This window comes from Silurus aristotelis (assembly GCF_946808225.1).
Source record: "Silurus aristotelis genome assembly, chromosome: 2".
In the NCBI taxonomy this organism is placed as follows: domain Eukaryota; kingdom Metazoa; phylum Chordata; class Actinopteri; order Siluriformes; family Siluridae; genus Silurus; species Silurus aristotelis.
This window is the reverse complement of record NC_139575.1, coordinates 31,739,362-31,767,121: the sequence shown is the minus strand read 5'-3', so window position 1 is coordinate 31,767,121 and position 27,760 is coordinate 31,739,362. Positions and strand designations below refer to the sequence as shown.

The 27,760-nt window shown below is 41.0% G+C and overlaps 2 protein-coding genes across 2 annotated transcripts; one reads left to right on the top strand and one right to left on the bottom strand.

Moving 5' to 3' along the window:
• Positions 1 to 790: 790 nt before the first annotated feature.
• fhl2b (four and a half LIM domains 2b) lies at positions 791 to 20,811 on the bottom strand. The gene is made up of 7 exons (XM_083534390.1): positions 20,276 to 20,811; positions 12,277 to 12,386; positions 10,236 to 10,392; positions 8,141 to 8,315; positions 7,460 to 7,629; positions 6,680 to 6,866; positions 791 to 1,349 (listed from the first exon to the last, which is right to left on the bottom strand). The coding sequence occupies exons 3-7, from the start codon at positions 10,389 to 10,391 to the stop codon at positions 1,198 to 1,200; spliced, it is 840 nt and encodes a 279-aa protein (XP_083390516.1). The 5' UTR covers position 10,392; positions 12,277 to 12,386; positions 20,276 to 20,811; the 3' UTR covers positions 791 to 1,197.
• Positions 19,674 to 21,273, top strand: dph3 (diphthamide biosynthesis 3). Its single transcript, XM_083534696.1, has 3 exons — positions 19,674 to 19,871; positions 20,832 to 20,906; positions 21,014 to 21,273. The coding sequence occupies exons 1-3, from the start codon at positions 19,764 to 19,766 to the stop codon at positions 21,086 to 21,088; spliced, it is 258 nt and encodes an 85-aa protein (XP_083390822.1). The 5' UTR covers positions 19,674 to 19,763; the 3' UTR covers positions 21,089 to 21,273.
• The last annotated feature ends 6,487 nt before the right edge of the window (positions 21,274 to 27,760 follow it).

The window sequence follows — 27,760 nt, the reverse complement described above, 5'->3', positions numbered from 1 at the left end:
GACAAATAATACTTTAGAAGCTATTATTTTATTGTAGCCTAGATATTGTTTTTTATAATACATAAACATATTGCAATTTGTTTGTTTCATTTTTAACCACAATGTTGTACGAATTTCTGTTTTTCATCCTTTACTTTTAATTGAAATCATGATAATTTGCCCTTTAGGTTGGACAAACAGTAAAGAAAAGTTTTTTTGTTTTTTTTTCTTCCCATAGAAATCCTGCATTTGCCCTGTTTATAGAGCCTTTAATTTAGTTGCAGGTATGTTGTGCCATCATTTGTGCAATCATGTCTTTAGGGGTTAGTATAAATTATATTTGCCAGTGTATATGATAATATCCATATAGACACCATCTAGAACAAAACGTTAATGTAATGACAAATAATCAGTATTAACAACAAAACTTGAACATTGATTCAGCACTTGAATGGGAAGGTGGTAGATCATTGGTTAAAGCGCTGGGTTGCTGATTGAAAGGTCAGGGGTCCAAGCCCCAGTATCCCCAAACTGCCACTCTTGGGCCCAAAAGCAAAGACCTTAACTCTCTGTGCTCCGCTTTATAACGGCTGATTGTGTGCACTGACCCCAGCAAAGGGGCAAAGAAAGCAAAGAAAGACTTTCATTGTTTTATAATGTACACGTGACAAGCATAAAGCACCACATATGTCCTGCCTTCTCTAAACATGTTTTGAAACCTTAGGAATCAGCATAACATAAAAATCTTTTACAAAAATCTCTTTAACACTTTTGACATTAAATTGCTTCATTAACAAAATACACTTTGGCACATTTTTGACTATTTTATTTATTTATTTATTAATTTTACCAACCTTAACATATAGACACTGCTCAGATTTGTAGATTAACAACCAGAAAATGATGCTATTAGTCCATTTCAGTGTTATGTGTAAAATAATATGCAAATCTCAAATCAGAATACTCCTACTACTTTTGCAAAACATATACTATTTTGGTAGTAGCAGCCTCATGGGTTTTTGCGCTATATATTGTTATTATTATAATGATGCAACAACACAGGTATATAGTATATAATACACATATGAATCACTCAAAGCAGTTAAGATATGTCAGTGAAAAGTCAGAAATAAAGTTGGTTAGATTACAATAGCCGCATGACATCAGATGCCTTTCATCTCATGCCTTCAGATGCTTTTCTATTTGGATAGTCAGTGTTCAGATGTTTTTGCCACATTCGGGACACAGGATGCTCTCCCTCTCGGTCAGGAATCCACGCCCTACCAAGGACACGGCGCACTTTGTGCAGTTAAAGCAGTCATGGTGCCACTGGCGCTCTTCGAAGGAGATGTACTTGCTGCCACCCAGACCTGTAGTTTGTAGGACAGATTTACATTCATTTACAAACTGCTCGAAAAATTATATTTTTTATTATGTCAGATTGCATGCTTTGTATTGCTTTGTACTATAATGTTGTGCACTGTTAATATTCAGATATTATACTAAAACTGGCTAAACAAATGTAGTAGACTGTTTCGTGTATGTAAATTAGGTACACTATAATGTGCGCTTATAATGAAATGTATATAAACTAATACAAATTCAGATACAAATGGGAGGCTGTCAGGGATTCACCCTGCCACGCCCCCCTCTGTAGCTGTCAGGGATTCTGAAGATTACCGCTGCTTCTCAAGATTACCGACAGCTGTGGCTCATGAAAGATCAGACTACATAAACTCACGTTCTTGAGTCACAGGCTGTCGGTCGTTATATTGTCAAGCTGGACAATCGCGTGGCTGCTCGACCGCCGGCTGTATATGCGAATTCCACTTCCGACTTGGACTACTCATTGCCGAAGGCTTTATGGATTATGCTTGGGACATTCGAACTCATAGCGGACAACGCGTATCGAGCGGATGTCTTTGTTTGTTGTTTTCAACGGCTTATGAGTGTTTTTGTGTTGTACGGTTGTTGAAATAAAAGGACAATGATCGGACTATATCGGCTTCCGCGTCTGCAGCCTGACAGAACGACCGACCTATACCGAACGCGGATTCGCCATTCCGCGATTCCGACCGCAACGGATCGGCAGCTGAACCCGGCTTCGGATTTCCTCCGGAAGCTCAGTGCCGCTTCTCGCGGTTCAGATCCACAGAAGCCGGATCATGAGAGCGCGGCTGCGCCACGCCCCTCAGAGAGCGCGAGGGGATTACCGGCTCGTTACTCGGGGAAAAAAGACGAATTGGGCGGATTTCTGCAAGGCATCGGCGAGTATGTGGCTGTTAACATTTCCCGGTTTCCTTCCGAACGAGCCAAGATTGCCCTCTGTATTTCCCTCCTGTCTGGAGAAGTTCTTGCCAAAGCCAGCTCACTATGGAGCGCCAAAGGGGGCAAATTCGGCTCACTCGCCGAATTCAGCGGGCTGCTTCTGGGGAAGTTGGGGATAGAGGTGGTGGATCTCCACTACAGTCCCCTTGAGGAGGAAGGTGCTCCATTCCAAGGTTCTCAAGAGCACGCGGCTCCGTGCCGGATCTCCCATGAGCCTGCAGCTCAGCCCCAATGTTTTGATGAGAGGGCTGCTTCATCTCAGGGTCTCTACCAGCGTGCTGCTGTGTTCCGGGGTTCTCGTGGACGCACCACACCATCTCCGAGCGTCGGCGAGCACACCATGCCGTCACAGAGCTTCTACAGGCGTGCCGCTCTGTTCCGAGGTTCCCGTGGGCGTGCCACGCCGCCACAGAGTCTTCAGGAGCGTGCTTTCCCGCCACAGAGTCGTCACGAGAGCGCCGCGCCGCCACAGAGTCGTCACGAGAGCGCCGCGCCGCCACAGAGTCGTCACGAGAGCGCCGCGCCGCCACAGAGTCGTCACGAGAGCGCCGCGCCGCCACAGAGTCGTCACGAGAGCGCCGCGCCGCCACAGAGTCGTCACGAGAGCGCCGCGCCGCCACAGAGTCGTCAGGAGAGCGCCGCGCCGCCACAGAGTCGTCACGAGAGCGCCGCGCCGCCACAGAGTCGTCACGAGAGCGCCGCGCCGCCACAGAGTCTCCAGGAGCATGCTTTCCCGCCACAGAGTCGTCACGAGAGCGCCGCGCCGACACCTCCGGTCACAGAAGGCGAAGTGACTCCTCCGAGTCCCTCTCCAGACGACGCCACATCCCAGAGCCCCTTCCAAGGCGACATCTCGCCCACGGAAAGCTCGGCTCTGCCCCAGGACCTCCAAGAGAGCTCCGCCCAGCTCCAGGTCCCTCAAGAGCGCTCCGCCCAGCTCCTGGCTCCTCAAGAGGGCACGACTCCGCTCCAGGCTCCTCCCGAGAGCTCGTCTCCGCTCCAGGCTCCTCCCGAGAGCTCGTCTCCGCTCCAGGCTCCTCCCGAGAGCTCGTCTCCGCCTCCGAGCGACCTTACGAGCTCGTCTCCGCTTCAGTGTCCCAAAGAGAGCTCCACTGATGTCGTGGACCTCCAGGCGAGCCCTTCTCCGCTCGTGGATCTCCAGGCAGGCTTCACCTCATTTCCAGGCTGCTCAGTAGGCTCCGATCTGCTCCTAAGGGTCCCAAGGAGCGCCCCTACGCCCAGGGGTTTCCCTGTGCACTCACCCCGGCTCCAGGACTGCGAAAGGGAAGTTGAACCGCTGCCCCCGGGTTCCACCGACGGCGAGGGCTCGTCTCCAGCGCCCGCAGAAGGCGAGGGCTCGTCTCCAGCGCCCGCAGAAGGCGAGGGCTCGTCTCCAGCGCCCGCAGAAGGCGAGGGCTCGCCCCCGGGCTCCCGCAGAAGGCGAGGGCTCGCCCCCGGGCTCCCGCAGAAGGCGACGTCTCGCCCCCGGGCTCCCGAAGAAGGCGACGTCTCGCCCCCGGGCTCCCGAAGAAGGCGACGTCTCGCCCCCGGGCTCCCGCAGAAGGCGACGTCTCGCCCCCGGGCTCCCGCAGAAGGCGACGTCTCGCCCCCGGGCTCCCGCAGAAGGCGACGTCTCGCCCCCGGGCTCCCGCAGAAGGCGACGTCTCGCCAACGGGCTCCCGCAGAAGGCGACGTCTCGCCCCCGGGTCCTCTTCAGGGCGAAGGATCGCATCCAGGCTCCACGCAGGGCGAAGGATCGCATCCAAGCTCCACAGAGGGCGACGTCGGTCCTCCAGGTCCCTCTGACGGCGACGTCGGTCCTCCAGGTCCCTCTGACGGCGACGTCGGTCCTCCAGGTCCCTCTGACGGCGACGTCGGTCCTCCAGGTCCCTCTGACGGCGACGTCGGTCCTCCAGGTCCCTCAGAGGGTGGTACGACGTTCCTGGTCTCCGCCCGGGACGTCCTCCACTCCCCGGTCATTGTCATGGTTGGCGTCCAGTTCCGGTTCCCCGCCATGGAGATCGCTCCGGCTTCAATCCCCGCCAGGGGCTTTACTCAGCCTCCCGTCAGCACCGAGGGCGTGGCTCCGTTCCGGATCCTCCTGCAAGGTGTTGTTCCATGCCGGCTCTCCGCAGAGGATGCTCACCAGGCCTCCGTTGCTCCCAGGCGTCTAAGGAGGCCTTCCTCGGAGTGCCCTGGCCCGCCTGGCATAGGTGGGTTTTGGGGCGTCAGGTGTCGCCCCTGGATGGGGGGGTACTGTCAGGGATTCACCCTGCCACGCCCCCCTCTGTAGCTGTCAGGGATTCACCCTGCCACGCCCCCGTCTGTAGCTGTCAGAGATCCACCCTGCCACGCCCCCCTCGATAGCAGTCACGCTGCTTCCCAAGATTACCGACAGCTGTGGCTCATGAAAGATCAGACTACATAAACTCACGTTCTTGAGTCACAGGCTGTCGGTCGTTATATTGTCAAGCTGGACAATCGCGTGGCTGCTCGACCGCCGGCTGTATATGCGAATTCCACTTCCGACTTGGACTACTCATTGCCGAAGGCTTTATGGATTATGCTTGGGACATTCGAACTCATAGCGGACAACGCGTATCGAGCGGATGTCTTTGTTTGTTGTTTTCAACGGCTTATGAGTGTTTTTGTGTTGTACGGTTGTTGAAATAAAAGGACAATGATCGGACTATATCGGCTTCCGCGTCTGCAGCCTGACAGAGGCACACTTTTTTTTTCTGCACACGATTATTAAAAGCTTCCCAGGGATATGTCTGGGAAAAGTACGTTTTGGTCTTTTTTTTTTATGTATCCCAACTTTAACACATTTGCACTAAACTCTAATCTAAATCTATCAATGTACCAAATTTAAGCACGAAAATATACATTTATGCTTTTATTTAGAGACCACCTGCTCCATATACATAGTCACTATGCACTGTGCACAGGGCAGCATATCTGTGTTTCTCCAAGACATGATATTTTAAAATTGTTTTGTAAATATTAATGTATGTTTATTGTTTATGCATTTGCCTATTTATTTATTTTTTATTAATAGTTTTATTGATTTCTTATTAAAACCTAAACAAAACAACAACAGAGCTGATCAGTCAACACACACAGCATGCACTTAGGCATATTAATAACAATATAACAACAATGTATTGTTAATATGAGAAAGTGACCATTTAAAGGCAAAGGGCGAAAAACAACATAAGTCAGGGCGAGGGTTTTGCTTGTTCAAGTAAATCCCACAAAGAAGCCCATATCCACCAGAATAAATCGGATTTGTTCTGCAAGTCATTTGTAAGTTTTTCCAAAGGGAAAAGATTAGCCACTTGTTCTAAACACATCTTTAAAGTTGCTAACTGTGGTGATGACCATAGAATAAGTATACATTTCTTTGCCAAATAAGTAATGACATTTAATAAAGTGTGAGTCAGTAAAGAAATCTAATGATGTTTTGCAGTTTTGTAAATACATAGTTGGAGGCATAGTGAATTTTCTAGACAACGTTTTCTGAACCGTATCATGTACCTCGTGCCAATAAGGTGTAATGATTTTACAGTCCTAATATAAATGCATCAATGTTCCTATTTCAGATTTACATTTAAAACACATCTGAGATACACTTGGGTACATTTTATGGAGGTTTGCTGGAGGAGGTTTATGGAGATATATTCTGTATATGAATTTGAAGTTTGGCTCATGCACAGAGCTTGAGGTTGATTTATAAAAAACCTCCTTACATATAGAGAGACATTCGTCATCAGTAAAGGATTGACCCAAATCCATTTCCCAAATCTTTCTTAAATAATTAAAAATGTCTTCTGACAGAGAATACAGATAGGAAACCTGACCCCTCAGTGTCCCTGGAAGAAGAAGACTATTTTCAATATCAGAAAGTCCCCAGTGAATTTTCCTCTGTTTCATTTCTGACTGAATAAAATTTGCTTTTACCATTTTAATAATAATTGATTCCACCAGCAGCCCCACAACCACCTCCTAGCTTTGTGGGTGCCAATAGTGTGTGTAGTAAACGTCCTGAAATATAGCAAACCCAAAAACAAAATATAAGTAATATCTGGTCAAATATAAAGACCAATCCTGTATTTTTGGATATATATCAATGCTTTGAAAAACAGAACACTCTGAAGCTCACCTGGTTTAGACTAATGATAAACTCAAGTGATGTTGAGCTTAAACTCAACTGAACTTCATTAGTTTAATACAGAATTTGCAATTAGGTTTTGCACATTCTATTTGTTCTAAATAGTTGCTAGAATTTGCTAATTACCTTCTTATGTGCAGGACCCCTGGGGTTTTAGTGTTTTAGGGGTCATCATTATAAAATAAAGAAAGAAATAAATACCACTGATAGGGCTGGTACAAAAGGCACACTTCTTAGCATAAAGGTTGTAGTAACAGGTGAGGCAGTAAGGGAAGCCATCCTGAGTGGTAAAGCGCTGGCCAGCCAACTGCTCTTTGCAGCCTGTGCACAGGAAGCAATCTTTATGCCATGGCCGCTCATGGTAGGTCACACCTCCAGTGGTGATTGGCTAGAGAAATGAAAAAGCAGAGTTTCAATTTGTGAAATCCTTTTTTAATTCATTGGATCTGTGGTGTTTTCTATGTATGCTCCAGAAATCACACAGCCAGGATAACCAAGGAGTGGCTCTGTAAGAAGCATATCAAGGTTCTGGCGTGGCCTAGCCAGTCTCCAGACCTAAACCCAATAGAGACTCTTTGGAGGGAGCTCAAACTCCGTGTTTCTCAGCGACAGGCCAGAAACCTGACTGATCTAGAAAAGATCTGCGTGGAGGAGTGGGCCAAAATCCCTCCTGCAGTGTGTGCAAACCTGGTGAAAAACTACAGGAAACGTTTGACCTCTGTAATTGCAAACAAAGGCTACTGTACCAAACATTAACATTGACTTTCTCAGGTGTTCAAATACTTATTTGCAGCTGTGTCATACAAATAAATAGTTAAAAAAATCATAAATTGTGATTTCTGGATTTTTTTTTTAGATTATGTCTCTCACAGTGGACATGCACCTACAATGACAATTTCAAACCCCTCCATGATTTTTTAAGTGGGAGAACATGCAAAATAGCAATGTGTTCAAATACTTATTTTCCACACTGTATGTCACCTTTTTGCACTGCACACACTGCAAGGCAAACTGCTTCTCATAGCAGGGCACACAGTAGTTGCTGTTGTCATTTGGGATGAAGCTCTTGGTGCCAATAAGCTGCTGGCAATGCTTACAGGTAAAGCAGGTCTCATGCCAGCTGTTGCCCTTGTGCTCCATTTTCTGAGAACCTGAAAAAGTAGTTCTATTTAATCAGCATGCACACTTTAATTCTTCGGTCCTGTCAGCCAGTTACCCAAACAGAACATTAAATATTATAATTGTTTTCCCTCCCTTGATGATTTCAACATTTTAATTAAGAAATAAAACACGGCAGATTCACAATCAGCATTGGTGCCCAAGTATGTGTGAGAATTTGTTTCCAGTTTAGAGAAAAACAACAGTGCACATTTGGAATGAACAAGACATAGAGAAATACAAATACATAGTCCTTATTTAGTTTCATCTACTGGAAAAAAAGAATCTGAACAAAATGTATTCGGGGTGTGAGGGTTAATGGGTGTTTTGATGTATTTTTACTTTCTGACTATTTATAGCCTGAATGTTTAGATACTATAGCAATTTGCCTAAACAAAATTTTATATATTAATTTCCACATACTATTTTTTCACATGTACACACAGTATGACACATTTCAATAGGAGCCCGATAAATACACACACATCGTTTTTCTTTTCTTACCAGGCATGATAGTCTTCTTGCACTCGTAGCACTTTGATGAATATTCGTTGGCGTAGCACACAGTGCAGAGCAGCTGCTCGTCCTTGGTCGTGAATAGCTTGTCTGCTATGGAGCATCCACACTTGAAGCATTGGAAGCAGTCACTGTGCCAGTGGCGGTCCTTGTAGGAAAGATCCTGTGTGGAATAGCACCAAGCAGCCTGTAAATGCTGTGATTAAGATTTAAATGATCCCTGAAGATGGAATTGAAATGACAAGTTTAAGAAGTTAAAAATGCATGTAATCTAAATCTGTTTTTGTACATTTGTTTTGTGGCAATTTCCATTGTTAAAAGTGCTACCCGGATAAACTAAATTGAATTAAACCTTCATGAGCTGTTACTACTTAGCAGTGGATGTCCTATTGGCCTCTTGTCCCCTCTGCTGTAACGATTTTGTGTAAATGAGTTTCAATAAAAAAAAAAATATATATATATATATATATATATATATATATATATATATATATATATATATATATATATATATATATATACAGATTTTTGTTCCTCTCCAGTCAAAATGGAATACAGTCACTGAAATATTGTATATAGAATACAATGACTGAAATATTAAATGTTTTGAATAGCGAGTGTCTTTTTTAATAGTCATGTTCCAGGCAACGTGTGGTTATATTTTTTATTTCTTAAATAAAAAAAATTAACAGGTGTTTGTTGTCCCATATTTGTACTTTTCACCACATAAAAGACTCAGCATAAACTGACTTACTAATAATCTTCTGCATCATGGCAGGTCATTACACTGTGTGTGATGGTACTTATGATAAAATTAAAAAAAAAGAGTGTTTTGGTTAAACTTGGTCTTTTCCTGTGGTCACACACAACACAAGCAGAGCCGTAATTATCTGCCAGTATAGCCTAAATGAGCCAGAGAGCGTGTTTGTACATATTTAATTACAGGCCTGAGGTTCACCACCGGAGAGTTTTGGTTGCTGTAAAAAGGATGAGGTGACTAAAGAGACAAAAGACAATAATTACAAAAAAAGGGCTTCATTGTAGGTTTATTACCCTTTAATGTCTCCTTTAATGCCTGGAGTCAGAGAAGGAAAGAGACAAACACACTACACATAATTACAGATTTTCTTTTGTTCACAATAAGCAGACTAGGTTTTGTGTTTTATGGACTGCACTAGTCTATTTGCTTATTTAAACAAATCCGAAATAACAGTCTTATCCTAAATCAAATGTGCCCAAGCTATTATGAAGGGCCAAATATCTAACTTGATTGAGGGGCCAAAAAGTGTCACCTTATATCAAACTGTTACCTTATATCAAATTGTATTTAATTAGGATTAAAGTAGCATTGTTACCTTCAATTCTTCTTCTTCTTCCGGCTTCTCCCATTAGGGGTCACCAAGGCGGATCATCTGTCTCCATTCCCTCTGTCCTCTACATCTGCATCTTTCAACCCAACTACCTGCATGTCTTCCCGCACTATATCTATAAGCCGCCTCCTTGGCCTTCATCTTTTGCTCCGTCCTGGTGACTCCATCCTCAGCATTCTCCTACTGATATACCCCATGTCCCTCCTCTGTCCAAACCAACCCAATCTCGCCTCCCTCACCTTGTTTCCAAAACGTCCTACATGCGCTGTCCCTCTAATTAACTCATTTCTAATCCTGTCCATCCTCATCACTTCCAACAAAAACCTGAAAACCTGAAAACCTAATTTATGATTTTATAATATTTTTAAATAAATAATAGAAAACATTACTATATAATCTGCTGAACTAAAAAGGTTTGATTTTTAAACTTTCCTATTTTTTTAGTCTTTTGTTACTAAAACTTATAGAACAACAAAAGCATTGAAACATTCCTTGATACATCTTTTTTTGTAAATAATGTTTTAATACCAAACAACGGTACTAATTAATGACAGTAAACTCATTCATGGTACCAGTTAATGGTACCAACTATTTTCATGTAAACATGCATCTATCCTATAGTTTCACTACTTGTGAAAATTTAAACTGGTTGACCAAAGAGAGCAAAAATGAACACAAGATGAAATCTGAAGTGTTGGTGCTGGTGAACTTGCCCTGCTGTCGCAGCCAATTGGTTTCTTGCACTCCTCACAGGTGTTTGAGTAAAGGCTGTTGTAGCACTTCACACAGTAGAGGTTCTCCTCTCGCTGGACATACTTCTTTCCAAGCAAGGAATCCTTGCAGTAGTGACAATCGTAGCGCTCCGTCATTCTGGGTCAGAAATATGAAATATATAATATTAATATTATATAAAATATATTAATACATCTATTTACAATCATTAATGCAAAGAAAGTAAATAAATTTTTTGGGTTTGCAAACAAAATAATTACATTGTGGGGAATATTTGGAAAAATGTGTTTTTTAAAAGATTCCTAAAATATTTATGGAATGAATCAAGATGCTCTCCAATGCTGAAGGCTTCCCTTGTACACAACTATTTGATGTATTGTAGACTGTAAACATTTACAAAGCAGCAGAAAATGCGGTGGCTGTGTTAATATCGGCTGTTGTGTGTTTTTCTCTGAGGTAAACCTTGCCTAAGAATTATTCCTGAACATTGTTGTACAATTTATTTCAAAGCTAAATTTTCTCTGATGTCAAATCAAGTCAAGTCAAAAAGTCAAGAAGCTTTTATTGTCATTTCAACCATTGTACAGTACACAGTGAAATGAAACAACGTTCCTACAGAAGCCTGGTGCTACATTAAACAACATAAAGCTTTATAACAGAAAATACAGAACTAAGGACTAGCAAGTGTCCTCGCCACATAAAGTGCATCGTGTGCATCCTGGTGCAAACAGTGCAAGACAGACAGTGCAAAGACAACACAAGACAGTGCAAGACAACACAAGACAGTGTAGAACACATACTCAATACACAAAATAGCACCACCAGTAAACCTACTGTATATTGCCCTGTGCGGTGTTTAAAAGAGAACCGAGTACAGCAGTGTACATGTAATTAAACAAAATGGTTGTACAAAAAAGCAATAGCATTGGCTATAAACAAAAATAGTTGTCATTTAATCTGAAATATAGACTTCTTTGACTAAACATTTAGTTATCTAGCTCTGGGGTGATGCCAATAACAAAGAAAGATGACTCCAAGTTTTCAAGACTCCAAGTCTTAAAAAAATTTTTGATCACAGAGGGTTCCCCTTTTGAGTCTGGTTCCTCTCAAGGTTTCTTCCTCATAACATCTAGGGGAGTTTTTCAATGCAACAGTTGCCATGGCTGCTCATCAGGGATAAATGCACACCATTCACCTTAATTGTTGATTTCTGTAAAGCTGCTTTGAGACAATGTCTGTTGTGAAAAACGCTATAGAAATAAACTTGACTTGACTTGACTTGACTCTGTATGTCTAGTTAAAATTGCAGCTGCACAAAATCTTGTCCTTTTTACCTCGCCAATCAGAGATTAAGCTACATTTAGAGTGTGAATTCAGGATCTTTTACTCACCTACCTATCTATGTGTCTATTGTAAACCTAACAATCTGTAAATAACATTTATAAAACTCTATCCAACTGATCTGAGAAAAAAATAGATACATGTTGGGGTATTAGATCTTTCATTAGATTAGATCTAAAAATGCTCTGTATGGAATTCTGTGAGTAATACACATTTCTCTGACTTCAACAAGGTAAAATAAGGTAGGTTCACATAGATATTATGCAACACTTGCAAACTTCATGTATTTTGTTGTGTGCATTTTTGTGTGATTAATCTCTGTATAATGTCTTCCCGTGGGTTCACCACATGCAGGAGGGACCGTAAGGGACGGTGCTGTGAGGATTGGGCAGCAGTCGAAGGCGGGGGCCTGCTTAGACTGCTGCCCCCGCGACCCGAATTACGGATAAGCGGGAGAAAATGAATGAATGAATGAATAATCTCTGTATAATGTATAGGACACAGATTAAAGCCATTTCACAACTACAAAGTATTACATTATGGTCCATGGAAGGGAAGAGAAGAGAAGAGAAGAGAAGAGAAGAGAAGAGAAGAGAAGAGAAGAGAAGAGAGCTCAAAAGGAAAGATGAAAACAAAACAAAACAAAAGAAAAGAAGAAAAAACATTGAACATTGCACATACCTGTGTTTTGATGCAGTGCTGAATTCTGGTCCTCTGTTGCTTTCACTTCAGTATCGGAGGAAGACACAGAGGGGTGATTCTGCCTCTCCTTTTTATTAGATTACTCCCCCCTGCACACAAGGCAATGTCATGATAGGGATGGAAACTTGAATATTAACTATAAATACACTATTAATACATGCATGCATATGTAAAAGATAACTGAAAGTGAACTGACATGTTTCACATATCTGGTACTTTCCAATCCAACAAACTATGGCATAACACATAGACATATGCACTGCCTCATAGTGTTTTTAAAAGTAAATGTATGGGAACATATGAGAATGAATCGCTGGAGAGCATTTAATCTACGGTTTTTAGTTTTTACCTGCTCAAAAGAAAATTCGGAAAAATCCCGTTATCCTTTGCACACTCAACATTTTATTGACAATGAAAAATCCTTGACACTAACCAGAGTGCTTACTGATGCTTACTGAAATTTAATAGTTAATGAGCACCGTGGCATGAAATTCACAAGCATAATCACAACTCCCTTGCTGCAGGAGGAACGAATACAGAGAAGAAGAGTACAGAGAGAAGATTTGCTTTTATTTCATATTGTATAAATAAAGCTTACAAAAAGGCCAACCCAAGTATTCAGTACTAAGTTCCAGCTAGTGTAAGCTATATTGAATTTATTTAGCAATATGGCTTTGACTGTGAAACTCATAGTCTGCTAGAAGGATCAGAGGCTAATCTGGGCAGCCCACATCACCAAGTTTCCCCAGGGTTTGGTTTCCCTTTCACATATCAGACATAGACGTGGCAACATTTTCTTGTGGGTGTTAAGAAAAGGCTTTGAATGCTCATATCCCTTATTAATTAACACATGGCATCCGCTGGGACAGTAGGCATGCAAAGGGAAGCCCAAAGGGCTTTTTTAATTGTCATACATGTAAGGTAATGTATGACATTTCAGTACAAATCATACCTAAATACTTCTAAAACACATACATTAATACATACATACATACATACTTACATACATACAAACATACATACACAAATATTCAGGTTCCAGATACAAAGCAATCTGTTTATTTATAACAGCAAAGAAGGGTCACATGATGCAGCGAGATGACTTTAATGGTAAATTAAAAGGTGTTTAGCTTGGTTTTAAGGCTTAATTATTTTAAGCAAATAAAGATTTGTCTTTATTACATTTTTCTTTAATGAAATCTTAACTGGCTCCTTCCTTTCATTTTCACATTCCTTTCTCTGTTTACTCTTAGTCAGACCAATTCAAAAAGAAGTGATGTTTATTTCATTGTATTTCAATTGAATGATGCTGAATAAAGCTCTGACGTGGGCTCATTACAATTCGAACTAATCATAAGACTATGTTGGCACTCGGTCAGGCTTTCTGCATGGAGATAAGACTTCAAATGAGGCCAACAGCTGTCTTCATGAGGCAGCTAAAGCTCTTCATTTAGCATTGTAGAAAATAAGATGCAGAAAAGGTCAGCAGTGATTCATCCTCTTCAACCTCACCTTCCTGCACAGAACTAAACCCATGTTATGACAAATTCTTTTTTCACAGATCCAAGTTGTACATGACCATTATATTTTCGAGAAATGGTTACACAGTCACTCACTGTTTACCTTCAAAGCAATGCAACTTGTCTGTAATTCCGTCTAACTAAATTACCCAATTCTATGTGCGTCATAGTGGTTATCCTAATGGACAGGAATGTCTCTGACTCTTATTGACACAGTTTAACTATGGTATTGGAGTTCTTTACCATCTCTCTCGGCGTCTTTCAAACAAACTTTGCTATCTATCCATCCGTTTTTCCTCTTTTAATAATCCTTAATTGTTTTTGTCTTCCTGACTTGTGCCTGTAATTAGTTAACTCGACTATCACTAGTGTTGTTTATATTTATTTTCTCTCACTCACATCTCTGTATAATAAATCTGTCCGTGACTATAAGCACTATGCCGGTTGTTTGTCTGCATTCGAGCACAGGTGAGGACTCGTTCGAGTTGCAAACGGTGGCGTTGGAGATGGAGGCATTGGAGAAACAGATTCGCGAGCTTCATGCAAAGCATGACCGGCTGCGAGAGCGGAAAGCGGCGCTGGAAACATCCCGGGCGGACGCGCACTCATCCCAGGTAAACTCCCGGGTTGAACCTAACGCTCCCAGCACATCAACTCCGCGTGCTTCTCTGCCCAGGCCCAGCGCACCTACAACTCCGGCACCGGTGCAACATGGACCCTGGATGCGGCCGCGGCGGAAGAGACAAGCCAAGCCCCGATCGAGGACGTCTCCACCTCCACCACCGGCCTTCGAGATCTCGACCGAGAACCGCTTCGTCCCCCTCCGCGAGACGGAACGCGATACTGTTATTTTTGGAGATTCCATCGTCCGGCATGTCCGCGCTACCCGAGCTAAAGGTAAGGTGCACACTCGCTGTTTTCCTGGTGCTCGTGTTCTGGATGTCGCTGCGCAGGTACCCGCGATCCTGAACGAGAACTTCGGAGCGGTTGTTCTCCATGCCGGAGCAAACGACACCAGGCTGCGGCAAACGGAAATCTTAAAGAGGGACTTCAGGATCCTGGTGGAGACGGTACGCAGCACATCACCCACAACGAGGATCATTGTGTCAGGACCTCTTCCCACTTACCAGCGAGGGGCTGAGAAGTTTAGTAGACTTTTAGCTCTAAATGAATGGTTACAGTCATGGTGTCGAGAACATAAATTTCTCTTTGTTAATAACTGGAACTGTTTCTGGGAGCGTCCTAGGTTCTTCCGCCCTGATGGCCTGCACCCCAGCAGAGTTGGAGCAGCAGTGCTATCAGATAACATCTCTAGGATACTTCACACCATCTGACTGGTAAGACATCAAGAAATCTTCAACTATAAGAAAACGCATACTACAGACCAAATAGTTACAAGTTCACACACAGCCCAGTTTATAGAAACCGTATCTATTCCTCGGGTAGTAAAACCAAGAATTACATACACAAGATCCAGAAATAATCTTATTGCAGTAAAAAGTGAAAAATGCCAGATAAACAAACACAACAAAGTTCTAAAGTTCGGTCTTTTAAACATTAGATCACTTGCACCCAAAGCACTGATTGTAAATGAGATGATCACAGATAATAATCTCGATGCACTCTGTCTCACTGAGACCTGGATTAAACCAGGTGATTATATGGGTCTAAACGAGTCGACACCGTCAGGATATGTTTATAAGCATGAGCCTCGTCAGACTGGTCGTGGGGGGGGTGTAGGAACCATTTATAGTGCTTCTCTTAATGTTAGTCAGAGAATAGGATTCAGCTTTAAATCATTTGAAGTGCTCGTTCTTAAAATTGCACTTTCAGACATGCATAGAAAACTCGCTCTGGTCACCGTGTACAGACCCCCAGGACACTACGCTGATTTTCTTAATGAGTTTGCTTGTTTTCTCTCAGACCTCTTGATCAGTTTTGATAAAGTGCTGCTTGTAGGAGATTTTAATATTCATGTAGATGATGCAAACGATGCCCTAGGATTATCATTTGTCGATTTACTAAACTCTTTTGGAGTTAAACAAAACGTCACCAGACCAACCCACCGTTTTAACCACACACTAGACTTAATAATATCCTACGGAGCAGACGTCACTGATATTGATATTTTACCCCAGAGTGATGACATCACAGACCATTACCTCATACTGTTCACACTACCGGTAGAGCAGATTAACCGTGTTTCACCACGGTATCGACTTGGTAGGACTATTATTCCAACCACTAAGGACAGATTCATAAATAACCTGCCTGATTTATTTCAGTTTCACATTAAACCCATAACTGCTGATCATCTTGATGAGATGGCGAACAACATAGACCTTATCCTCACTAGCACTTTAGACACTGTTGCCCCCATCCGGTTAAAAAAGGTTCGAGAACAAGCACCTGCACCTTGGTATAATAGTCATACGCATGCCCTAAAGAGAACAACACGTAATCTGGAGAGAAAATGGAGGAAAACTAAATTGGAGGTATTTAGAATTGCGTATAAAGACAGTATGCTTAGCTACAGACAGGCGCTAAAAGCTGCTAGAGCTAAACACCTGAGCAAACTCATAGAAAATAACAAAAACAATCTCAGGTTCCTTTTCAGTACAGTCGCTAAATTAACAACAAATCAGGGATCTGAAAAATGTGTTCCATCACAGTTTAGTAGTGAAGAATTTCTTCACTGAAAAAATAGATAACATTAGAAAAACAATTGTGTCAGTTCAACCTCTGACAGCATCTCCCGACACAATCGTACTTACAACCCCACAACTACACTGTTTTACATGTATAGGACAGGAAGAGCTGTATGATGCTATTATGAAAGCTAAATCAACAACATGTCAGTTAGATCCAATTCCCACTAAACTACTGAAGGAAGTGTTATATACAGCTGGTGAGCCTCTTCTCAATATTATTAACTCCTCACTATCGTTAGGTCACGTCCCTAAATCCCTCAAGTTAGCAGTTATTAAGCCTCTCATTAAAAAACCTAATCTGGATCCAAACACGCTATCGAATTACAGACCAATTTCAAATCTCCCATTTATGTCTAAGATTTTAGAAAAGATTGTCGCTGCCCAGTTATGTAACCACTTGCAAGAGAACAATATCTTTGAAGAGTTTCAGTCAGGTTTTAGGCCCCATCATAGCACAGAAACTGCTCTAGTTAAAATCACTAATGACTTGTTTTTAGCTTCAGACCAAGGCTACATCTCCCTATTAGTTTTACTAGATCTTAGTGCTGCGTTCGACACTATAGATCATGATCTTCTCCTCGATCGCTTACAGAATACATCGGTATTCAGGGACAGGCATTAAGCTGGTTTAAATCCTACCTGTCCAATCGTTACCATTTCGTAGATTTAAATGGAGAGCTATCCAGGATAATGCTAGTAAATTATGGCGTGCCACAAGGGTCAGTTCTAGGACCCTGCTTTTCACAATATACATGCTTCAATTAGGAAATATTATTAGAAGGCATGGAATTAGCTTCCATTGTTATGCTGATGATACCCAGCTATATATTTCATCCAAACCAGGCGATACAGCTCAATTAGCTCGCATAACTGAGTGTGTTGAAGAAATAAGAGATTGGATGACCCATAACTTTCTGCTATTAATTTCTGATAAAACGAAGATTTTGCTCATCGGCCCAAAAAATAGTACACAGAAGCTCCAGCATCTCAGCCTGCATTTAGACGGTTGTTCTGTAACTACTAGTTCAACGGTAAAAGACCTGGGAGTTATTTTAGACAGCAACTTATCTTTTAAAAATCACATCACTCAAGTTACAAAAACAGCCTTCTTTCACCTTAGAAATATTTCTAAGCTAAGAAATATCTTATCTATATCTGATGCAGAGAAGCTCGTCCATGCGTTTATGACCTCTAGAATAGACTACTGTAATGCATTACTAGGTGGATGTCCTGCATCATTAATAAACAAGCTTCAGTTAGTTCAGAATGCGGCAGCAAGAGTTCTTACTAGGTCAAGAAAACACGATCATATAACCCCAATCTTATCGTCCCTACATTGGCTTCCTATTAAGTTTCGAATAGACTTTAAACTACTGCTACTCACTTATAAAGCACTAAATGGTTTGGCTCCCATGTATCTCTCCAGTCTTTTAACACGCTACAATCCGTCACGCTCCCTGAGATCTCAAAACTCTGGGCTTCTAGTAGTTCCTAGAATAGCAAAGTCCACTAAAGGCGGTAGAGCATTTTCACATTTAGCTCCTAAACTCTGGAATAGTCTTCCTGACAGTGTTCGGGGTTCAGATACACTCTCCCAGTTTAAGTGTAGATTAAAAACATATCTTTTTAGCAAAGCCTACACATAACACACATCACACACATCACATCACAACCTTGTGCTCCAGAATATATGATTACATGCACATTATCAACTTGTGCTGTTAATATCATGAACAGCAGCTACGCTAATTCCTCTCCACTGCTTCTCTTTCTCTCCCCATCCCGAGGCATCCTGAGGTTTGGCCAGCTCCAGTCACGTCCCACCTCGTGAAGATTATGGACCTATGGATGATCATGGAGAAGTAGATGCCGAGTGTTTAAAGGCCCTGGCATGGAGAAGCTGATGCTGGATCTATGATGATCACAAATTGTTCTGTATTGTTGAAAGATTTATGACCAAACTCTTGATGTTACCCATATGAGGATGGGTTCCCCTTTGAGTCTGGTTCCTCTCAAGGTTTCTTCCTCATATCATCCAAGGGAGTTTTTCCTTGCCACTGTCGCCACGGCTTGCTCATCAGGGACAAACGCACACCATTCATTCACCTTCACTGTTGTTTTCTGTAAAGCTGCTTTGAGACAATGTCTGTTGTGAAAAGCGCTATACAAATAAACTTGACTTGACTTGACTTGACTTGACTTGACCATTAAAGAATGACAATTTTATTAGGTCATTGTGGGTTTTACCACACCAAACAGAAGACATGTAAAGTTGTAAAAAACTAGGAACAACTAGTCCTGTTTGTTTGGAACAAAAGCCTGCAGTCACGTTGATCTTAACAGATAAGGTCAGGTATTATTCATATTCTTTAATTCATGTAGATAATACAAAACCACTGTTTTCAACAAAATGTTCTTGATGATACTCTCAGTCTATATGCAGAAATCCATACAAACTGTTAGAATATTTAAAGTTGTATGAGTTATGATTATTCTTTTCATGTGTAAATTTACACAACATCAGACAGTATAATGCAAATAATTATCTGAATTTACTGATTTATATATATTTACTAAAAAAATTGGATTTTAGTAAATGGAATTTGTATTTATTTATAAGGCAACACTATAATAATAACAACACTAAGGCAAACCTCTGCGACCTTGGCCAAACTGTTACTGAAGATGAACGGACAAACGAGGAAATGAACAAACCACACATATTGCAAGTAATTATTGATTTGGGTTTATCTTTTATCTTTTTTTTTTTTTTTTTTTGGTTTTGTGAAAAAATTCCAAAAAGTCCAAAATGACGCACAATTGAGTGGCAACTCAAACCTTTTGCTAGCCAGGGACTTTTTTAACTGTAAAATACATTTCACAGTAAACATTTATTTCATAAAATTATAGTTATTTTAGAAGCCTGGTGCTTGGACTCGGAAATATGTAAATTCATGCATATAAGTATTAGTGTTTGTGATATTTTAATTAGAGACCCCGTTTTTAAAAAACACTGTGTTTATTTTGTTTCACAAATTTAAAATAGCACTGACACCCTAAAGAAAATGTTGAAACAGTAGCCTCTAGTGGTCAAACACGTCCTAACATTTGACTGTGGGGAAGATGCTTTCGTCATACGTCATAATGAGTACGTCATATTTCTGCGACCGTTTCTGCGGAGAACAGCGTGAGAACAAATTGTCCAGATATACAATAGTAAGAACTCGGCTTCACAATGTCTGTTTTTCACGATGAAGTCGAAATCGAGGACTTCGAATACGACGAGGAAACAGAAACGTATTACTTTCCGTGTCCATGTGGAGACAGATTTGCTATCACGAAGGTAAGTACTGTGATGCCAAATATATATACAGCAATGCTGTGTAATGTACAGTATTGTGCGACACAAGGCTGCCTGCTACACATCCTGAGATTGTGGATGAACCCGGATCATTAGTATTCATCCAGAAGTAGAAGTCATCGCTCAAGGTACTAAATTCATCATAATGTGTTTGTTAAAGCAAACCTTGAAGTTCTGCTTAAATATGAAGAAATATAAGACCACAATAAGAATTGTACACTTACACACAGAAGAATATTAATGAAATTGATTAATAAAACCAGTAACATTATCAGTTCGTCAGAGTTCTTAAAACTGCTAGATTAGATTAGATTAGATTAGATTAGATTAGATTTTAGCGAGCAAGCTTTTGGACACTTTACCATCACACACCATAAGGTTCTTACCCAAACTGTTGCCACAAAATTGAAAGTCTGCTGTAAAATTACGATTTTCCTTCACTGGAAGGAACCCAAAAATGTTCCATCTTGACGGTTCCCAGTACACAAAGTGAGGTCCATTAAGACATGGTTTCTCAGTGAAGAACTCAAGTGGTCCTGATCTGAACACCTCTCTGTTGGATAAACTGGAATGACAGCTGTGTGCCAGACCCGACTAAACACAAGTGCCAAAGTTCACTAATACTCTTATGGCTAAATGGGTAAATCCCTAAATCTGCATTCCAAAATGTAGAGAAAAGAAGAATGGAAGCTATTATAACAGCAGAGGGTGACCTAAATATTGATTAGGATGTTTAACAAGCACATATGGGTGTGATGGTCACAAATAGTGTAAAAAGGCAAATGCATTTACTATCTATTTACAATATTGTACATTGCTATTCTCACAAATTGTTCATATGCCATATTAAACAGATGCTGTTAGAATAAAGGGCTTGTTTGTAATGTGTCTGAAAATAACTTTGTCGCCCCTTCACTAATATTTCACACTTAAATTTTGCAGGAGGATTTGGAGAATGGTGAAGACGTAGCCACTTGTCCAAGTTGCTCACTGATTGTTAAAGTGATTTATGACAAGGCAAGTATGATTATTAGTCCACTAATGTTGTGCAGTCTTTTTTTTTTCCTGGCTCTGTCTCAGATTGACCCAATCAGCTCTGTTTGTTCCTTCTGTTTTTCTTTCAGGAGCAGTTCATGTGCATGGAAATCATTGATGCCCTCCCAGCATCAGAAACAAAACTTGAGGTGGCTCAGAGATGACAACTCTTACTTTTAACACCTTTTTTACTGTTTAATGGACATTGGACCTGAAAGAAGATACAGAATTGTAGAACCAATGTTATAGGAAAAATCCTCTTTTTCTCATGAACTCAAGACACTTGCAACAGCAGCATTTTGCACATGGACTATTAGTTTTATAAATGCTATAAATCTATTTATTTTAATACTGTCTGGTGTGTCTCGCTGTCTGAGTGTGGACGTTTGAAGCTTGTATGGTGTGTAGACAGCAGGAGGCGCTGCTCGCTCTTAGACTAAAATTCGATTATTGTTAGCGGATGGGTGGAAAGGTTTAGTAACAGTTAAATTAAATTAAAACAGGTTCGGCAGGTGATGATACATGTGTGTCAGATACATCAACAAACACACCAAACATTAAACATGACTTACAGAGTTTGGCAGCAATTGAAGATACATTTGAGAATCTTGTAGAAAGGGTAGATTGTTAGAAAGGGTTTATTGTATTGCCAATTAATTTAGGTGGAAGGTGGATATGTTGCTGACTCTCACGGTCCTCACAGGGTCTAAAAACTAAAATATCAATAAATAAAAAAAACATTTTGCCATTAATGCTGCAGAATCATAAATGTCCAGTAAGTGGCAGTGTAACGTCTATAAGAGCTTAGTGGCACAGAGCCCGTATTAGATTATTAGATTATATCTGGATGTTGTAACACGCATGCGCTATACTAAATGTTGGTGATATTACCACGCATGCGCCGTAGTTTTTTTTTTCCTTTTTCCGATATTATCACGCATGCGCCGTAGGGCAGTTTAGCGATCGTAGGACATCCCACCAAGTGCTAATTGCTGATGGTTTTCTGTTATTTTATATGTATTTAATAGCAGTTACCTTGTCCTTCATATATAATTTGGTACTTTTGAATTTGGGTCATGTTTATTTACTTATTATTTAGTTGGGTATCTTGAGTGAAGGCAAAATAAGTCATCTGTTTTAAGTGATGTTATCGATTTATTTAAAGACATACAATGTAAAAACCCAGCCATTAGGGTTGCACAAGCCAGTGCACTCTCAGTGCCAAGTCCAAATAAATGGGGATGGTTGTGTTAGGAAGGGCAACCAGTGTAATACATGTGCCAAATCAAATATGCGGATCACGAACTGAAAATTCATACTGGAGTTACCAACAACCGCCACAGGTATTGTTAGCCAGCAGGGTACCAGTGAAAATTGGGCTACTGAAGAAGAGGGGGAAGATGTCTATGGGTGTGGTGAGGGAAGACATGCAGGTAGTTGGGTTGAAAGAGGCAGATGTGGAGGACAGTGGGGTATGGAGACGGATGATTCGCTGTGGCGACCCTTAATGGGAGCAGCTGAAAGAAGAAGAATGTAGTCAAATTTTTTATATAAGTATGCACGCCTCTCGAAACGAGACATATCAATTCTACAGGTGGAGTGAAGATCTTGTTTACTGTAATGACCTAATTAATAGGCAGGAAAGGACAGAGCCCAATTTGGGATTTAGTTAGTTTTTGTCAATTCTGTTTGTGATAAAACAAAGTGAGTGTGTGGTTATCAGAAGCAACGTAGTGCTTTAAAGTGCAAGTGGTCTTTCAACCAGATAGAGACTCATAACCTATGTAGCTACATACACTGGCGATCAAAATTAGAGAAAAATTTATAAACAATTGAACATTTCTGAAATAATGTCATCTTCACTGCTCAACAGTTGAAGGAGTTTTTGTCCTGTCTATACCATGCTACCAGAACACCTTTTCCACAAATTAACTAAGGCATTTAAAAAAACAAACATATTTTGCAGAAAACACACAGATCAAAATTAAAGAACACTTTCAGATACCTCCCAGTTATTGGTGTTAATCTGGTACCTGGTGCTAATTTCCTTGATTATCTGTCAACCCCTATTTAACTGGCAGCCTAACTTCCAGTTTTACTGACTCTGCAAGATGGTGGGCCGTTCTAAAGTGACTGAAAGCCTCCAGCAGCAGGTTGTCCAGATGAAGGCCAAAGGGATGACCCTATCAGCCATAGCAAGACAAGTTGGTCGTTCCAAATCTGTGATTTCAAGAATATTGTATCTTTACAACATCACAAACTCATTCAAGTCTGCCAAGAAGGCTGGTTGTCTACGGAAGACAAATACAAGAGAGGACAGGATACTGCAGAGGATCTCAATGGGCAATCATTTCCACACTGCAGCTGGAATTGCTCACCAGTTCAGCGCTGAACAGGGTAAGGATCTGTCTCGTCATACAGTGTCTCGACGTTTAAGAGCATTTGGACTGAAAGCCCACTCTGCAGTGACCAAACCTCTCATTAGCAGAAAGAATCAAAAGGCTAGACTAAGCTTTGCTGAGGAGCATGTTGTGTGGACAGAGGAGAACTGGTCCAAAGTTCACTTCAGTGATGAAAGCAAGGTTAATTTATTTGGGTCTGATGGGAAACATTATGTTCGGCAACAAACTGGAGAAAGACTGAACCCAAAGTGTGTAAAGAAGTCAGTGAAAAGTGGAGGAGGAAGTGTCATGGTTTGGGGCATAAAGCATTTCTGCAGCAGGAGTTGGGCCTCTTATACAGCTACATGGCAGAGTGAATGTAAATGTTTATCAGAACCTTCTTCAACAACATATTGTTCCTTCCATGCATTCATCACCCAATCAGCCCGCAGTGTTCATGCAGGACAACGCTCCATGTCACACAGCAAAACGGGTAAAGCAGTTCCTTGAAACTGAAAACATTGAAATAATGACATGGCCTGCCCAGAGTCCTGATCTCAACCCAATATAAAACCTCTGGAAAATCCTTGGCGACAAAGTTATGGCCAAGAAACCCACTACAGTAACCGAACTGTGGAGGAGACCGGAAGAAGAGTGGACCAAAATCAAACCAGAGCAGTGTGAGAGACGAGTGCTGTCCTGTGGCTGCAGATGTGCTGAAGTCATTCAGAGCAGAGGCCTGTACATTTCCTACTAATTGCTGACTGTTGTAACCTTCAGAAAATTTTGTTGTAATCTTTTTCCATGCTACAGTCATTGTTGTTCTCTAATTTTGATCAGTGTGTTTTCTGCAAAATAATGTTTTTTTTTTTTTTTAAATGCCTTAGTTATTTTGTGGAAAAGGTGTTCTGGTAGCATGGTATAGACAGGACAAAAACTCCTTCAACTGTTAAACAGTGAAGATGACATTATTTCAGAATTGTTCAATTGTTTATAAATTGTTCTCTAATTTTGATCGCCAGTGTATGTATGTATGTATGCACACACTAATAGTAATAAATAACTAACTGGTCGAAAGAAGCTTCTTAAATAATATATACTGTGATAAATATCAAAACAGTTTGTATAGCTTTTTAGATATATCATATTGGTATATAATAATTTATCTAGTTTACCTAATATATACACATATACAGAAATAAAGCCCTTTACCATATATTAAATATTAGCAATCATTTTTGAAAGATAAAAAATGAAATAAAAATTATTTATGCACTGTCAAAACAAAACTAGCAGAAACAAAATGAAATCAAAAATCAAAATACAAAACAAAATACCAATAAAAAACTAGAAATATATTTAAACTGTAAAAACTCTGGTGTGGAGTAATAATAAGGTGTATATATATTGATAGATAAATTGCTGTGTGCGAAGTGCCCTGTAATGGACTAATCCCCTCTGGATGTATTCAATTCAATTCAATTCAATTCAATTCATTTTTATTTGTATAGCGCTTTTAACAATGAACATTGTCTCAAAGCAGCTTTACACAGATAATGCGGTGATTAAAAATGAATATGTTCTTTATGAGTAAGTTTGTCCCTGATGAGCAAGCCGGTGGCGACTGGCGACTGTGGCAAGGAAAAACTCCCCGAGATGGCATAAGGAAGAAACCTTGAGAGGAACCAGACTCAAGAGGGAACCCATCCTCATCTGGGTTACACCGAATGTCCATTTGTGGCGGGTATACAATGTTGCGGGGTGCAGTGATGATGATCAAAAGCGAAGTGTATTTCTGAGTCAGTGTAGGAGACTGTTGACATCAGTGTAGGAGACTGTTGACATCCAATCCAGGCAGGCCTGGATGAAGTGGGAAGATCCACGGGGGGGAGAGGGGCAGGAACAGTGGTCACTGGAGCCTCAGGAGCATGTTTAACTCGACCGAGAGAGAGAGAGAGAGAGAGAGAGAGAGAGAGAGAGAGAGAGAGAGAGAAAGAGAAGAGGGTGACAGGAAGAGAAGGATATGGATTATTAAGTGTACCTATTGTTGCATGAGAGTTAAAGTCACTGTGCAGTTTGGACTCCGGCAAGACTCGCTATAGCAGCATAACTAAAAGGGAAAACCAGAAGGCAACACAGACATGAGGGATCTCTGGGATAAGAGACGGCCCACCACACCACCATCAACAAACCTGAGTGAACACGTGAATGTGAGGGGACGACAGCGTACAAATATCCCAGTTCACCAAACACTCTATATCAATGTTCCCTCCAGATCTGAGCCTTTACCTGAGAAAAAATCTACTGATTAAAGGCTTGACTGAATAAATATGTTTTCAACCTCGACTTGAACACTGAGACTGTGTCTGAGTCCCGAACACTGATAGGAAGGCTGTTCCATAACTGCGGGGCTTTATAAGAGAAAGATCTGCCCCCTGCTGTAATCTTCATTATTGGAGGAACCAACAGATAGCCTGCACCTTTTGATCTAAGTAGGCGTGGAGGATCATACTGGTACAGAAGTTCACTCAGATACGGTGGTGCGAGACCATTAAGTGCTTTATATGTCAGTAGTAAAATTTTATAATCAATGCGAGATTTGATTGGGAGCCAGTGTAGACTGATTAATACAGGGGTGATGTGGTCATATTTCCTAGATCTAGTGAGGACTCTTGCTGCTGCATTCTGAACTAACTGAAGCTTATTTATGCACCTACTCGCACACCCAGACAGTAAAGCGTTACAGTAGTCTAATCTAGAAGTAACAAAAGCATGAACTAGTTTTTCTGCATCCTGTAACGACATCATATTTCTAATTTTAGCAATATTTCTAAGGTGAAAGAAGGCGATCCTGGTAATATTATTCACGTGAGCCTCAAAGGAAAGACTCGAGTCAATAATCACACCAAGGTCTTTGACAGCCGTACACGCTGAAACAGAAACACCATCCAGAGATGTTAGGTAATCGGAAAGTTTGCTTCTAGCTGCATGTGGTCCTAGTAAAAGTACTTCCGTCTTATCTGAGTTTAGCAGAAGAAAGTTATCGAGCATCCACTGTCTAATGTCCTTTACACATTTTTTAACATTGTTAAGCTGATCTCTCTCTCATCTGGCTTTGCTGAAATATATAGCTGTGTATCATCAGCATAGCAATGGAATCTAATACCATGTTTATGAATAATTTCTCCAAGAGGCAGCATATATAAAGAGAAAAGCAGAGGGCCTAAGACAGATCCTTGAGGAACACCAAACTTTACCTCAGAGAGTGTGGAGAACTCACCATTAACATCAACAAACTGATAGCGATCAGTCAAATAAGACCTGAGCCAAGAGAGAGCCGTTCCCTTTATTCCAACAACGTTCTCAAGTCTAGCAAGTAGTATAGTGTGATCAATGGTGTCAAAAGCTGCACTAAGGTCGAGCAAAACAAGTAAGGAGACAAAACCCTGATCAGAGGCCAATAACAGGTCATTTACCACCTTAACTAGCGCCGTCTCTGTGCTATGATGAGGCCGAAATCCTGACTGATACATTTCGAAAATATTATTCATAAGTAGGTGTGAGCATAACTGCTGTGCTACAACCTTTTCCAAAATTTTGGCTATGAAGGGGAGATTTGATATTGGTCTGTAGTTGGACAGCTGACATGGGTCAAGGTCAGGTTTCTTAATTAGGGGGTGGATAACTGCCAGTTTGAAGGATTTTGGTACAAAACCAGTGCTAATGGAAGAGTTTATTATTTTTAAAACAGGTTCAATTACCTCTGGAATGATCTGTTTAAAGAAACTTGTAGGCAAGGGATCGAGAATGCAGGTTGATGATTTTGATGAGGAAATTAATGAAATTAAGTCATTCTCGTGAATAGGAGTAAAACTTTGTAATTGATTGTCTGTTATAATTACACTGCTGTCTACAGGGTTACTTGTAAAATAATTTGGCTTTATATTAACCGTCTGGATTTTTTGCCTGATGTTTTCAATTTTATTATTAAAAAAGTTCATGAAATCATTAGTACCTAATGATGGTGTGCATGTGAGTGCAGTGCTTTTATTCCCTGTTAATTTTGCTACCGTGCTGAATAAAAATCTAGGATTATGCTTGTTATTTTCTATGAGGGTGGAGAAATATGCTGATCTAGCAGCACTAAGAGATTTTCTATAAATTAGGAGGCTCCCCTTCCATGCTATTTGAAATACTGTTAATTTTGTTTGACGCCATTTACGTTCTAATTTTCGAGTGGTCTGTTTTAAGGTGCGTGTATGATCATTATACCACTGTGCTAATTTTTTCTCCCTGATCATTTTGGTCTTAAGGGGAGCTACATCATCTAGGGTATAACGTAATGTTGATTCTAGGTGTTCAGTGGCCCAGTCGAGCTCTGCAGGGTCTGACGGAGATCTATCTAATATCGTAATTTCTGGAAGATTGTTAATAAAACGCGCTGTTGTAGCTGAC

Bases quoted from the DNA above. Each gene is read 5' to 3' on its own strand.
- fhl2b (XM_083534390.1), bottom strand. From the start codon at position 10,391: ATGACGGAGCGCTACGATTGTCACTACTGCAAGGATTCCTTGCTTGGA. The intron at 8,316-10,235 runs GCAAGTTCACCA...TATTCCACACAG, and splicing joins CAATTGGCTGCGACAGCAGG to GATCTTTCCTACAAGGACCG. The intron at 1,350-6,679 runs GTATTTATTTCT...TACAAACTACAG, and splicing joins TTGTACCAGCCCTATCAGTG to GTCTGGGTGGCAGCAAGTAC.
- dph3 (XM_083534696.1), top strand. From the start codon at position 19,764: ATGTCTGTTTTTCACGATGAAGTCGAAATCGAGGACTTCGAATACGAC. The intron at 19,872-20,831 runs GTAAGTACTGTG...TAAATTTTGCAG, and splicing joins ACAGATTTGCTATCACGAAG to GAGGATTTGGAGAATGGTGA. The intron at 20,907-21,013 runs GCAAGTATGATT...TTTTTCTTTCAG, and splicing joins TTAAAGTGATTTATGACAAG to GAGCAGTTCATGTGCATGGA.